This window comes from Physeter macrocephalus, chromosome 4 (assembly GCF_002837175.3).
Source record: "Physeter macrocephalus isolate SW-GA chromosome 4, ASM283717v5, whole genome shotgun sequence".
Classification (NCBI taxonomy): domain Eukaryota; kingdom Metazoa; phylum Chordata; class Mammalia; order Artiodactyla; family Physeteridae; genus Physeter; species Physeter macrocephalus.
The window spans coordinates 43,213,511-43,229,522 of NC_041217.1; the positions used below are offsets into that span (position 1 = coordinate 43,213,511).

A 16,012-nucleotide genomic window follows, 5' to 3' on the forward strand; every position below is an offset into this window, starting at 1 on the left:
TTTTATAATATTTAAAGTAATATAAGACAGGTTATTTCTAGATACTCTTTACTAATTACTTTTAGAATGCTTTCATATCTAATGGATAAATAAAACAGCAGCAATGAATTTTAGGTTAAAGTTAATTTATTTCATTACAGTTAGACTATACTTTCTGGTTGTGTTGGTAAATATTTAAATCATTGCTTTGGTTTCTGCAAAGAAATAAGAGTACTACAATGTTATCCATCACAGTACATTGCTTTCTATTCCTTAATTATACAATAATTTAGAAATATTAAATGTTGCTTATGCTATGTTATCCAGACTTTGGAACTGATTTCTTTTTCTTTTCCTTTCTCTTGCTTCAGATGTTCATCAAGTACATAAAGGTTAGCAACCTTCTCTTTTGAATATTGAATAACAGGGCATGGCATATTATTCATGGCAAAAAGCAAAACTTTACAAGTATTGATTTTTGGGGAAATGAGGACTTTATTTTTAGAAGTGTTATAGTGAAAAAACGAATATATTGTTAGATAATCTCACATGCACTGTACTGGCTTCCCATTTCATGTACTTTTATTCTTTAGGTGGAGTTGGTATCACATTTTGGATCAGAGCACTTTTGTCCATTAAGCCTTATAAGGTAATACAGAATAAAAGAATTTACTGAGTGGTTTAAAAAGAAAAAAAGGGATACATAAAAATCCCACTATATTTAAAGTGAAGAAATAATGTTCTACTATGTGAAGATAACACCATAGAAATATAAGCTACTATACCTATCTTACTCTTGAATACCGTTTAGAAAAATGTAAAAATTTCCTTTAAGAAAAAAGAACCTTCATTTTATGTGTTCGATTTAGCTTGCTTCATATGATGACAACATATGGAAACATTTTAGACCGATACAAAACTTAGTCATTGTATTTTTAAATGCCTTAAATATATTAACATTTTAATGGAAACAGTGGATTGAGAAACAGTGGTCATTATTTTTGAGTCCAGAAGTTAATGGCCCTCAAAACATAACCAAAGTTATTATATTTTGTCATTTGTTATGAAGAGATGAGTCTTAACAATTGTTTAGTTTTGAAAGACTTTAATGAAATTGTTGTTAATAGGGTATTTGGCACTAGCATGGTGGAAGAATATGAAGAGATTGCTGATTCCCAGTACCAGTCAGAACGTCAAGAACTATTTGATGAGGACTATGGTAAGTGACTTTAAAACAGTGACTATTTATGTATTATTTTTGCTTTTTAAAATCTAATGGTAATGGGTAAATGTAGGTCACTTAAAAAAATCAATGTGATGGTTGTCTTTAGTTTTTTCCTTGTTTTTAACCCTAGTAACTAATTTTTTCTTAAACCTATTTTCTAAAATAATTTTCTGCTTTGTAAATTGAGCTGTTTTCCAAGCTTATCAATCAGTTATACTTGTGACTGGAACTCCCTTCCATAACATCAGTGCTATAAATTATGGTTATATCCCTATGCCAGCCCCAAAAACCTGTTACTCATAAGGCAACTGAAATAGTAGAATTGAAAATTAATTTCTTTGATTTGCCTTTAGCCTCAGAGCAAGCATATTGAGGCCTGAGTTTCTGAGAAACTCCCATGAACCTGCAGAGGTCAGAGAAGGTTTTATGACACCCTCCATTTCTACTTTATCCAGTTCTTGTTTTAAGATGTCTTAAACTATAGTCTGAAAAATCTAATTTTTCCCTTCCCTAGTTTTCCCATAAGTGAAGTGAAGACATTTACTAGGGGTTGGTAAACTACATTGAAAGCTTGAATAAAAGTCTTGTAAGTGTGATTAAAATTTTGGTAAGCAGTAGAAATATTTTCCTTGGTTTATGTCTGTTTGATAAACAGCTTGTGAATTTCATTTTCTTTTTGTGAATGTGTTTTAGATGTATAATAAAAATTATAAAATTGTTTTAAATGTCAGCTGACTTTGACGGGATAATTTGAGCTTTTAAACATATTGGAGATAGTTCTTAGCATAAGTACCTTCATTTTCTCTTTGAACAGATTACCCACTGGATTATAATACTGGGGAGGATAAATCCTCAAAAAATCTTCTTGGTTCTGCTACAAGTGAGTATTTTGGGTTTTGTTAGTCACTATAATTAAAGTATTTCTCAACTTTTTTTTCCTGGCATATGTGAACATTTTGTTGTGGTATAGTTTAGGGGGCTCCTACTCGCCCAGTGTTAAACTTTGAGTTGAAATCAAAGAAAATACTTTTGAAAAGTATTTCCATGGAAATAAAATAGGAAGAATATATGAAAACAAAGAAGACAGGGAAAAATGCAAGCACAAGTTGGTTCTTCTACTAAAATTAAGCAGTTATATTTTTAGGCAAATTCCTTACAGTGAAGAATGGGCTATGAATTTACTTGGGGAAAGAATTATTAAAGAGGTCCTAGACCATATGAGTAAGAGCATCTGGGTAGTCATTACTGGATGGGAAAGGAATTAGTTTTAGAGGTGGTACTCATCAGTGAAATCCTACCAAATGAGGATTTGTTAATGTATGGGTATGGTTAGTTTCCTACTTAATTATAAAACATAAAGGCTGTTTCTTATTCATAATAATGATGATTCCCAACCAGTAACAATAATAGCAATAACAGTATACTCTTTGTAAACTAAAAAAAACAATGACTAACATACTAGTTGTTTAATTTCTTGTCATGCCAACCTATTATCCGAACTTAGTGGTAGACTCCTTGAAAGACCATTACTGACTGACACTTTAGTTTTACTGTTAGAGTGCAGGTAGGTATATTTTATGTTTGCTATCTTTGGTTATTCCTGAAGAATATGGAACTTACTGGAAGGAGTTTTCTTTTCATTTGGAGATCAATAATTGAATTTAATGAAAGTAAGTCTTAGTAAAATAGAAAACTATTTGTGCATTTCTCTTTTAGTGAGTTGAATTGCTTGAATCACAATCTCACTGTGTACATTGTCCTTATAGCTTTTTAAGATACTCAACCAGTGGTACATATACTTTAGGTAGATATTTGGGTGGCTACAGTATATGGAGTTGAGTCACTTCTCTTTCTTTTCATCTTTTTTTCCCTTTCTTCCCTTCGTGTCCTCTTCCTCTCCATAGAAGACTATAGATTTCAGTGGACTTTTTAGGGAATAGGAAGAAGAGTGTTAAAAATAACTACATAAAGGGAATGCTTTTATGTAATATTTAGCCTTGTTACAGATTAGCTCAATATATTTTGTTTTACTCTATTGCTAGTCAACTGACATTTTAGATATTATAGACTACTTTTAAGTAGGTTCCTTAGCTATATCTAGCTGATGGTAGCATTAAAACAGGTGCCTCATTCACTGCTATGGGGTATAGTTTTTTAGGAGTGAAAAATGACGCTATTTTATTTATCTGGATATTAATATTATTGTTCATGTCCTTAAATTTGTAATAAAAAACTATATTATATAATAGTCATCATATCATAGCTCACTAATGCTGACTTAGCTGTGAGGAGGAGTTATTATTTTATGGGGTCAGAAAATAGCCCCAGACTAAAAGCTCTCTAGTATCCAATGGTTACTGGGAAGGAAGAGGCACCTTCCAGAAGTAATGACTTAGAAGTTTTAGATAAGGGAAAACTGTTGATATTCTTGCTTTTTCTATCTTCCTATGGGATTAACTCCAAGACACCATTAAAACGTTTTCAGTGGAGGACATTTCCCTATTTGTAATCACTTCTCTGAATGTATTATTTTAATTAATGAGACATAGAATTTTTTTAGATCCTACTCTTTGGATCTTTTTCCTTGAAGGTGTGTTTCTTGGTAACACATCATTTTTCTTTTTTGTGGCTTTCTAGAAGGACAGTCCATTTACCTTCCAGTGTTCTAGATGTTGAAAGATTTTGTGTAGTGAGATAAGATGGGTGGGAGGATGTCAGCTGAGCCTAAGCATGAAAAATGGGGTTTAAAAAAACCTCTATTTCTTGAAGTTTCAGAACAAGAGAGGCAGTAGTAACTGAGTGATAAGACTGCTGTCATGAAGTTTACAGGCATGAGCTAACACTGCTGCCTTCTATACTTGTATCCTTCTAGTTTTCTCTGAACAGTTAGGACTGGTTTTGAGCCTGACCTAGTTACTGCCTCCAATGTAGTATAACTTTAAGGCGTAAATAACAAGGTGGAATCAGGCCAAAGAGCTAGTCTCTGGCACTGGAATGTCTGAATTTGACTATAATCATCACCACTTTCTAAATTAGCTTGAAATTGGCCAATTTTGCACCTAATTTATTTTCAATATTTATGTAATGTCTCCAGAACAGAATCCTATGGCTTTAATCTAAAGAGAAACTCTTTTTTTCTTTTTGTTGTTGAGCAATTAGTAGTCATAGGAAATATATGTCACCAGAGTATGTTGCTTCTGATGGGACTTGGTTGTCAAAGAGCATGCATGCTGCATATTTAGACATGGTTGATATTACATAATTTACTGAACTGCCAGAAAGGGAGAAACTACTATTTTAGAGCAGCATTCTTGGCTTTTACATATGCCAGTTCTGGCAACTCTTCTGCCTGAATCTTTTGTTTACATTCTTGAACCAGAACATTTAAATATTTTATATCACCAGAAATTCTTTGTATCACTCTGCTCTGCTTGTGCTTGGTCATGTGGATCTTCCTGACCACTCTCTACTTTGATATTCTTGCAAGTCTGCCTTTACTGCTATACATGGTCTACATTTTATTAGAATCATCAGATTTGCTAAAGTCCAGGTTTCTGTTTATGTTTCTATATATTTTTAAGACAAAGTATAGTTTTTGTTTTAAGTCAGAGTATTTTTTATATTTTAAGGTCCTAGAAGGAAAAGAGAATGAAGGTAGGCATGCTCAGTACACATGGGAGGAAGTAGTTTTTTCATCGGTTTGTCTTGTGTTGTAGCATAGGCAGTTTGTTTTCTGTCTCAAAAAGAGCCATTGGTGTGCTGGAGACTGAGTATAACATATTGATATTTGGTCCCTAGGAGAATTTCATCCCTAAAGGAATGGGATGGGATGAATAGTTGCCCAACCCAAAGAGAAAGGAGTTGGCTAATCCATGAGAAATTAAGGACGGTATCTCGTTTGGCACTATATTCCAAATTATACTTTTACCCTTTAGCCTTTCTGAAGGCTTTTTAGTGGCCAGATTATCGTCATGACAAGCAGTCACGTGTTCGGATGCAAAGTGAGAATGGTTAAGAAAATTCACAAAGCTGCTTTCTCTCAAAAGACAAAAGAAAAAGATTGTATTTATCAGTGTTCTGTGAACATAGCAAGATTCTTTCTTATAGGTTAGATGGCTGAGAAAGAAGAAGTTTGCCAGATTTTGCTTTTGTTATCAAGTGGCCCCCTGAAATGATGATAATAATATTTTAAAATGATGGGTAGTATAAATCTTCCTTATTGTAGGTACTAGTATTAAAATTTAGGTTAAAAAGTAATACTCTAAAGCTTCTTTCTCTACACAGATTAATAGATAACAGATTTTTTAAAATTGTTAATAATAATACCAGAAAATTTAAATGCAGAAAGTTTGAAATCTGTGGTAAGATTGCCCTTTGAAGCACAAGGGACTTAGAATATAGACTTGGTTACAAAATTTGGGTTCTGTGAAGCCGTCAGTTTTGACTGAACTTCAGCTGTCAGGCTAAGTAGAGGATCACATACTACTGTTGCAGTATTGGGTGACATTAAAATTGTATTTATGAGGAAATAACAGAGTTTCATTTGCTACTTTATTTCGGTTTGTAAGAAAATAGAGTTTCCATTCCTGTTTTTACCTCATGCTGAGGCATCTCTTTAGCCTAAGATCCAAGACTGCTTCTCTGTTTAACAATTTGCCAGGTCAAAGGGCAAGGTTGACCTGTAATCCTAGATATTTAAAAAGCAAATATAAAGCTTTTGTGTGTCAGACTGATGACTGGAAACAAAGTACCACTGCTTGTTGTCTTTCAGAATATAGAATCATAGTTAATGTGAAGATTAAAATTAATAACTGTCTACCAGATTTCACTTTTAAAAGTCTAAAATATACTATTTTTACCTGCCATAAAGCATATCTTTACAGTATCAGCGCCAGGTGACAGTGCTTGGCTTGTTCCCAGCCTTCCTGATGTGCTAGCTTTTCCTTCTTTAGATCCTTTTGTACTTCTCAAATCTATGGTTTTCATGAAAGTGTGATGAAAACTCTATGGATCTCTTTTAGGAAAGGAAACTAAAATGGAAAAAACTGATGAGGCTTAATATTAGCCCCTGCCAGATCTTAGTATTTTAATAGGATAAATACTGGTGAATTAACTTCTAATAGAATTTCAGAGATTAGATGGGAGTTGGAAGTTAATTTCCCTTGAAATTACATTATATTACTAGAAGGAAGTCGTCTGTTCCCAGCCAGCTAAGTTTTATGACTTTGACTTTCAGTTCATCTGCCCTTGCCCATACTCATCCAGTTCACTAAGGAATTTATGTCATTTATTGGCCATAAAACATTGTTAAAAGTCATCAAGTACATGATTCTATGCAGTGTCATTTTGGATTTAAGCATATTACCTAGATATTTTATGTTCATAGTTGAAAATAAAGTCTTTCTGCTGCCCTTTGGATAATAATCTTCCCATTTCATTTATTTTTACCTATGATAGTCACACGTTTAGGAAAAACTTTTATTTCTTCAGGCTTTTTTGTTTTTGATTTAAACTGTAGAACCCCTTTCTACAGAAAAAAAGACTGCTATAAAATACAAATTTTGGTTGTCACATTTCTTTCCTATCTCAGTACAGGCTATATGTTGAATTATACTTGAATTTTATAATATGCTGAAGGTAGTGTTTGCTAAAAGGTTTGGGGAAGTTTTACAAAAAAGTATAATTAAATTTTAAAATCCTTCTGAACATAAAAATTCAGATTTATGCTTAATACTTTTTGCCTGAAATTTGTGTCCTGTATTGGACTTACATAGTAAGGCGAGCAAAAAGGTAATTAGTCCAAAAAATGAAAAAAGACCATTACAAATGGTTTTTGACTATCTGATATTGAGTTATATGAAAATATTTAGGTGTATTGGTATTTTTCTCTGATTGAATTTTGTTTTAGATGCCATTCTAAGTATGGTGAATATTGCCGCTAATATTCTGGGAGCAAAAACTGAAGACCTGACAGAAGGTACCTAATCATTTTATGGGTCTTTTAAATATATGATACTCCAGGGATCTTCCTAGTTAGTAAAATTAATTAATAAGCCAAGCAATTTGATTTTCATTAAGAAATATAGAAACCATTCAGAGGAACTTACCAGTCTTCTATTATTCATTGTTTATTTGAATTCCACAAGTTCTCTTTAATAAATAGGATCCTGTCTATATAAAATCATGAATTTGTTTTTTGATTCTTCCCTGCTATCATGATTTTATCCCTTATCTCTTTCCTGAGGTTTTGGTGCTCTAGAGGTACTTCAAGTATGCTTTTATTTATCAAAGAGCTCTTCAATTAAGAAAGCAATTATTTCCTTAAAGAATGTCAGATAAGAATATTATTAGCAAGGAGAAACAATCTTGCCTTTTTTGTTTTCAAAAATACTTCGTCCCAGTTGTAAAATAAGTAAGTCATGGGGTTGTAATGTACAAGATGGGGAGTACAATATGGTGACAGATGGTAACTAGACTTATTGTGGTGATCATTTTGCAGTGTATACAAATGTCAAATCACTGTGTTGTACACATGAAATTAATATAATAGTGTATGTCAAATATACTTCAATAAAAAAAATTTAGTTCCAAGTGCAAACTTAAAATGACCCATTTATTTCTTCTCATTCTCTTTTAGTAACTCAGGTGTCTTATTAATCATGTAAGATTACACAAAGTTCATAGTCATCTTACTTGCTTTAATTATCTGAGAAGCTGAGAAAGAATATGCACTACTTGTAGTTGTGACTTTCTACGATGATTTCTTTCCAAAAGAACTTTGATGAAAAAACCCCACAAAGTCTGCAGTAGTAAACCTATTTGACTTTTTTTCTTCTCCCTCAAGAAACTAAAGTCCTTTATTTGTTATAGTGAAATATTTTCATGGTATAGCTTTTTAAAATTAAACTCAATATGGGCATCTTTCTTAAAATAGGAAATAAAAGTATATCTGAGAATGCCACTGCCACAACTGCACCTAAAATGCCTGAATCAGCTCCTGTTTCAACTCCTGTTCCGTCACATGAGTAAGTTATATTGTGATAGTAGAGTTCTATTAAAATGGAAAGCTAAGTATACTTGTACATAAAAAGGTACTTGTAACTTGTGGGAAATGATTATCTATAGAAAGCTCTGGATCATGGGACAGACATTCCACAGCCACTTAAAACATCTGTGAGTTGCTTTTTGGGTACTGGGAATTCACTTCACTCCAGACCAAATGTTTGTTTCAATTTTATATGTTACTTTTATTATTTACAATACTTAATCTTTTCCTTGTTGCACATAATTAACCTAACTCTGCAAGTATAAGTTTGAGGACAAATATTAAAGGTCTTTTTATTAAGTTCAAATTTAAAAGCATTGATTAAGTATCTGTGCTATGCCTAGAAAGCTATAAAGGGTACCTGAAATACTTAGAGCAGTCATTTTTAAATGATTTGTTTGCCACATAGCATACTCTTACAGTGTTCAGTTTCTGAAATCGAATGATACACGTCTTTTCCCAGGGTGCAGTGGGCACTTTGGGCAGGGATGTATATATGTAGGTAACATATGAAATAACCTCATTTGGTCCTTTCTACCAGAGGTGACTAAGGTTTGTCAGTACCTCAACTTCTGATCTATAATAGATAGGCTCGTTAATGATTTGGGTTACTGGGACAATAATTGGGATAATTTGGATATAGTTATTACAAATGTAACTTCCTTATATTTCGTTGGCTATACTCCCTGTAAACTTTGACAGCCCTTTCTCTCAGAGGAACTCTACTTAATGTGATAACATATTTGAACAAGAAGCAGTTAGTTCAAGGTTATAACTAATGAAACCTCCAGTGGGTGTGCTTCAAGCTGTAATTCCTAAGTACTATCTTAATTAAAAAATGAGATTTTTGTGCTTTGAAGCGCAGTGTCAAATTTGTATTTTCCTGTATTAATCCTGAAAGTGACTAAAGATATTTATTGGGTGATCAGAGTGAAATATTAGCATTATGTGCTATTGATTCCTAGAAGGTCCTAAGAAATCTCTTTGGGATAGAGATTCTTGGTGTTTCTAGTTAGGTGGAGCTGTCCCGGTTTTGTAACTAAATTCTTTAGTTAATAACATATATCAATAGTGTGTCTTATTTTTCAAAACTAAATGAAATTAATTTCATTTTACACATATATACACACATACACACATACATACATATACACATTCACCCCTCATACATATGTATGAATATTTGTTGAAAGGTATCACATCAGGCTAATGTAGCAGTTTTTACTTTTTTATATTAGAGTTTTTTAGTAGATATTCTTGCATAATTGTTTGTTTCTTTACTTAATGTTTCTTCATGTATGTTTGTCTTAAATTCTTTTTGATGGTTATATGGCAGTCCTCTGAAGAAAATAAAAGAATCCATGATAGGGTATCACTCTTAAAGTTATTATGAAAAGATGACTTACTTTATTTTCCCAGGTTTGAGTTTTTTAAAGTGTAACTCTGATTAGGGTGTGTGTGTGTATATATATATAAATATATATATATATATATATGGTATATAACTTAATTTTTACCAAATTAATTCAGTTTAGTTTCCCCCCCTCTTCAGACATTCCTCCTTTTTATTGTTATAATTTATTTGGTAGATAATAAGCAGTATACCACCTGACTATGTAAGAAATGTTGTATAGTGACTATATATTGATATCTGTATCTATATCATCTATTTAGGGAAGCATAGCCTAATTATGTTTTAGTTTAGTGCATTTACTATTTTATTATCAACAAGATGAAAGTCCAGCTTTTAGATATTGTCTTTTTTATTCCTACTTTTGCTATTGTGATATTAGGCTTTGTTTGAAGGCATTTCCTGGCATTCTTAGTAGTGTTTCACAGTAGGAAAATTTGTATATGAAGGGGTTTTTTTGGTATTGAAATTACTTTGTTTTCTCAAATTATACCTTTGGTGCTGCAAGGGCTGCACCCGGAAATTCATTATCTTTATCTTGGAAGGGACCACAGATATTATAATTTATAACACTGTTCCCACCAGCTCCATTTCCCACTCTCCCTACCCTGCATACATACTCCAGAGCCCAAAGATAGGACTGAGTTAGTGGCACTACTAGTTTATTATTAGTCAGGATTTTCATTAAAATGGTTAAGTGTTTAGCTTTCAACAATTGAAAGTTAGCCAAGGTGATACTGAGATTATTTGGGGGGAGTGGGGATAATGTTTCTTCTCCCTTTGCAGATAATTGTGTGTGTGTGTGTGTGTGTGTGTGTGTGTGTGATGCCATGTTGAAATTCCTCAAATCATCCATAGAGAAATAATCTCTGAGAAATCTGCAGTTGACCCTTGAATAACATGGGTTTGAACTGCACGGATCCACTTATACATGGCATTTTTTCATTAGTAAATACTACAGTACAGATGATCTTGGTTGATTGAATCTGTGGATGAGGAACTATGGATATAGAGGAACTGTGGATATGGAGGGCTGTCTATAAGTTATACTGCATGGAGGCCGGCAATTCTAACTCTCCACGTACGGTTCAAGGGTCAACAGTAGTTGCCTTTTGAAAGTAGGATATTCAAGCACAAAGTGCGTTCATAATAAGAGTCCTGCCTTCTGGTTCTAGCTCCGGGACTAGCTCTGGGTAGCTCAATTTCTGATATAAGGGGTGATGAGGCTTGTAATATTGGTGAATATTTATGGGAGGAAAGTTACATGAAACGTTCAGTAAATAGAAATATTCACATACAAACAACTTTAAACAGAGTTTAAAGAAAAATTTGATTTGGTAAATATGGTGATTTGAATTATCTGGCTGGTCACTTGATAAATTATCTGTTACCATTTCTGAATAATACTCTTTTTATAATGAAAGTGATTTGAAGGGAAATAATTCATCCAAAGTAAATTGAGTGTTTTCTGTATTTCCAGCCTTCCTTTTATCTTATGTATGATACATTTATTTTCCTTAAACATAATTATGGATATGTATTTCTAGGTTTGTAACTACTGAAGGACTTGTATATGACACAGAGCCATCATCACCAGATACTACAAAAGAGGGTCCCATTGTACAACTAGTTCAAGAAGAGGAAGAGGAGGCAAGTCCTTCTACAGTGACCCTTCTGGGTAGTGGTGAACAAGAGGATGAAACGTCACCTTGGTTTGAGTCAGAGACACAGATATTTTGCAGTGAACTGACCACAATTTGTTGTATTTCTAGTTTTTCGGAATACATATATAAATGGTGTTCAGTTAGAGTTGCTCATTATCGGCAACGCAGCAGAACTGCTATGAGTAAAGAAAAAGAGTATCTTGTGTCAGCTCAATCACCATTAGTACTTCCTAAAGAATCAGTAGATGTTTCAGTATTGCAACCTCCAGGTGGAGAACCAGACAGTAAGAGTAAGGAAAAGAAAGCTGAAACTATTGTTCTAGGTGACTTAAGTAGTGTACACCAGGGAGGTTTGATTAATCACACTTTAGATGCAGTTGAACTTGAACCAAGCCATCCTCAAACTCTTTCTCAGTCTCTTCTCTTAGATGTTACTCCAGAAATCAATTCATTATCTAAAATAGAAGTATCTGAGCCTATTAAATATGAGGCAGGGCATACACCATCACAAGTGATTCCCCAAGAGAGTTCTGTTGAGGTTGATAATGAAACAGAAAAAAGGTCTGAGAGTTTTAGTTCTATAGAGAAATCAACTGTGATCTATGAAACAAAAAAACTTGATGAAGTAATGGATAATATTGTAAAAGAAGACTCCATGCAAATTATCACAAAGCTATCTGAAACGATAGTGTCACCTGTAAACACAGCTACTGTGCCAGACAATGAAGATGGGGAAGCCAAAATGAACATAGCTGACACACCAAAGCAAATTTTGACTCCTGTTGTGGATTCTTCATTACCTGAAGCAAAAGAGGAAGAACAGTCTCCAGAAGATGCCCTTTTAAGAGGGTTACAGAGGACAGCTACAGATTTTTATGCTGAATTGCAAAATTCTTCAGATCTAGGATATGCTAATGGAAATCTTGTACATGGATCAAACCAAAAGGAATCAGTATTTATGAGACTTAATAACCGTATTAAAGCCTTAGAAGTTAACATGTCTCTCAGTGGTCGCTATCTGGAGGAACTTAGCCAAAGGTGAGCTTTATTATGAATTAGCACAATCCACTTTGCACAGTGAGTTAAGTAGCAAAGTATAATCTGTGATTAGAGAAGGAGAGGATTTAGTTAGCTCATGGTATAATAGTAATAAGCACCATTTTAGCTGGAGAGAGAAAGTTATTTGGATGTTGATCAGTAATCTTAAGAATTGATTTCCTTTTCTAGAAGTATTACTAAGTGACTATTATTAGGCTGATAACAAGTTTGAGTTATTTATAATCAGTTTCTCCTTTCTTCTGTTGCTTAACTTTAGCCACTTTTGCTGTTTGATTCCCAGAGCACTCATGGGAAAAATTAGTCTATAGACTTTAAAGCTCTATGTGGAACTTGACCAGATATTATTTAAGAGTTTAAATAAGTGAAGATTAGGAAAATGCCAGAGGCCACGCCAGTTTGCTTATGCAGTGATGAAGATCTCAGACACAGTTCTCCACTTTTTAAGCCTATTTACTTTTTACTTTGATTGCTTAAGTATCCAGCGTCCTTAGGGCTTTTCCAACATTTTGTAACTACCTAGGCACTCAATGCCCAGAATTTCTGAAACGCTACCTTTTTGTAATCTTCTTAAATTAAAATGCTGCTAATGAAATGTCACTAAGGTCATCATTATATCCTAAAAGGGGTTTCTTCTTAATTCATACATATAATTTATTGGCAAATTTTCTGTGGGTGTGTGTGCATGCCTACATCATACCTGTTCTGGCCTCTCCCTACCCCCACCCTATTTGCCCCACTAAAGGAACCACAGAAATCACTAATAAATCTTTCTTTAATTGAGATGTAATTGACATATAACATAGTATTAGTTTCAGGCGTATAACATAATGATTTGATATTTGTATATATTGCTAAATGATTACCACAATAAGTCTGGTTAATATTATCACCACATACAACTTTTCTTTTTTCCTTGTGGTAAGAAATTTTAAGATCTACTCTGTTAGCAACTTTCAAATATACAATCCAATATTATCAACTATTGTCAACATGCTGTACATTATATTCCTGTTACTTATTCATTTAAAGTTTTACCTTTTGACCCACTTCACCAGTTTTGCCCACCCCCACCCCCCACCTTGGCAATCACCAATCTGTTGTCTGTATCTATGAGTTCAAGATTTGTTTTCCTTTTATTTAGATTCCACATGTAAGTGAGATCATATGATATTCGTCCTTCTCTGTCTAACTTATTTCACTTAGGGTAATGCCCTCAAGGTCCATCCATGTTGTTGCAAATGGCAAGACTTCATTCTTTTTTATGGCGGAATAATATTCCTTGGTATACACATACCACATTTTTCTTTATCTATTCTTCTATTGATGGATACTTAGTTTGCTTCCAGGTCATGACTATTGTATATAATGCTGCATTGAACATGGGGGTGCAGATATCTTTTCAAGTTAGTGTTTTTTTCCTTCAGATAAATACTCAAAAGTGGAATTGCTAAATCATATGGCAGTTCTATTTTTGATTTTTTGAGAAACCTCCATACTGTTTTTCATAGTGGCTGTACCAATTTACATTCCCACCAACAGTGTACAAGGGTTCCCTTTTCTCTGTGTCCTCGCCAACATGTTATTTTTTCTCTTTTTGATAATAGCAATTTTAACAGATGTGAGGTGATAACTCATTGTGATTTTGATTTGCATGTCCCTGATGACTAATGATGTTGAGCATCTTTTCATCTTTTACCTGTTAGCCATCTGTATGTTTTCTTTGGAAAAATATCTATTGAGATTCTCGGCCAATTTTCTTTTTTTAATGTTTTATTTATTTTTGGCTGCATTGGGTCTTTGTTGCTGTACGCGGGCTTGCTCTAGTTGTGGCGAGCAGGGCTACACTAGTTGTGGTGCGTGGGCTTCTCCTTGCAGTGGCTTCTCTTGTTGCGGAGCACGGGCTCTAGGTGTGTGGGCTCAGTAGTTGCGGCACGCAGGCCCTAGAGCGCACGGGCTTCAGTAGTTGTGGTGCGTGGGCTCTAGAGCGCAGGCCTCTAGGTAGCCTTTTCATTAAGTTGATGGTTTCTTTTGCTTTTTAAGAAGCTTTTCAGTTTGATGTAGTCCCACTTGGTTTTTTTGCATTTATTGCCTTTGCTTTTGGTGTTAAATCCAAAAAAACATTTCCAAGACTCATGTCAAGGAGCTTACCGCCTGTATTTTCTTTTAGGAGTTCTGTTGTTTCAGGTTTTACGTGCAAGTCTTTAATACATTTTGAGTTAATTTTTGTGTATGATATAAGATAGGGGTCCAGTTTCATTTTGTTGCATGTGGCTGTTCAGTTTTCCCAGCACCATTTATTGAAGTGACTTTCCCCATTGTATATTCATGGGTCCTTTGTCATAAATTATTGACTATATATGTGACTAGTAAATCTTCTATAGCAGTGAGGAACATAGAATTGATGTTGAGGTAGCAAATACCTCAAGGGACCTCTTTATTTTACCTTTGTAAGTTTTCCTGTATTGCACAGGGTTCAGTAAGAGTCATTTTCAGAAATATGGATTTATCTTATATATTGAAATCAGAAGTGTTTCCAGTAATAAATTAATAAATAAGAAGTTAAAACCAATTTAAATCAATTCTTGTTCCATAGGTACCGAAAACAAATGGAAGAAATGCAAAAGGCTTTCAATAAGACAATAGTAAAACTTCAGAATACTTCAAGAATAGCAGAGGAGCAGGTTGGTCATCTTCATATCTTATTTACTTTTTATATAAATTTCCATTGAATTTTATAGGCTCTCTCTGGTAAGAAGGATAAGTAATGTTGGTTCACTTTTTCCCTGATAGCTGATGATTAAGCTGTAATATGATGTTTTCTAGCTGTTAGCATCAGTATCTGCTCAAGAGAAAATTTTCTTGAGCATATTTGTATTACATTTCAAGATTTGTATGTATGTGTATGTGTGTAGAAGTGCAGTGGACTTTTTGACAACTTTGTTAAACTCTAAAATCATTTGTGGTTTTCTGTGTAGACAGTTTTATTGGTTGCAAATAAACAGCTCTATTTCTTTTTAATCCTTATACCTTTTTATTTCTTCTTTTTTCCTCTTATCGCTTGCCTAGAGCTGTACAGTGATGCAATAGGACTGATAGTGGCCATTCCCCTGTCTTGTTGATTTTAAGGGATTGATTTCAGTATTACAGCATTAAATTCGATGTTCATTAATAAGTTTTTATAGTGTGTTACCATCATGAAGAAATTTTATATTTAACTTTTCTAAAAGGTTATTTGGGACTAAGCGAAGGTGAGGTGAGGTGAGGAGGCCCCAGGTTGCAGAGTTTAGTTGCATCTTACTCCCAGTTTGTGACATGTTATAATTGTGGTTCCACACAAAGATTTTCCCCACCCCTCTTTTTTTTTTTTCTAAAATTGAGGTTTGAAAGTTGTTTACATATTCTTAGTATGAGTCCTTTATCAGAGACAGGCTTTGCAAATATTTTCTCCTAGTCCATTACTTGTTTTGTCATTCTCTTAAACATATCTTTTTTTTTTTTTTTTTTTTTTTTTTTGCGGTACGCGGGCCTCTCACTGTTGTGGCCTCCCCCGTTGGGGAGCGCAGGCTCCGGACGCGCAGGCTCAACGGCCATGGCTCACGGGCCCAGCCGCTCCGCGGCATGTGGGATCT

General features: G+C 33.9%; 1 protein-coding gene across 8 annotated transcripts in view; it reads left to right on the plus strand.

The window, feature by feature from the left end:
* SUCO (SUN domain containing ossification factor) overlaps positions 1 to 16,012 on the plus strand; it is a 120,941-nt gene that overhangs the window by 41,529 nt on the left and 63,400 nt on the right. For 7 of the 8 annotated variants that reach the window (XR_008617066.1, XR_008617065.1, XR_008617068.1 and 4 more), the window contains 8 exons: positions 351 to 371; positions 573 to 628; positions 1,107 to 1,198; positions 2,019 to 2,084; positions 7,113 to 7,181; positions 8,139 to 8,229; positions 11,208 to 12,362; positions 14,977 to 15,064. Coding sequence is in view for 4 of the 8 variants with exons in the window: in XM_007107231.3 (XP_007107293.2) it covers positions 351 to 371; positions 573 to 628; positions 1,107 to 1,198; positions 2,019 to 2,084; positions 7,113 to 7,181; positions 8,139 to 8,229; positions 11,208 to 12,362; positions 14,977 to 15,064 (1,638 nt within the window). In the remaining 4 variants the exon portion in view is untranslated. The remainder of the gene's footprint in view (positions 1 to 350; positions 372 to 572; positions 629 to 1,106; positions 1,199 to 2,018; positions 2,085 to 7,112; positions 7,182 to 8,138; positions 8,230 to 11,207; positions 12,363 to 14,976; positions 15,065 to 16,012) is intronic. The other variant, XM_007107228.3, reaches the window with a different exon arrangement.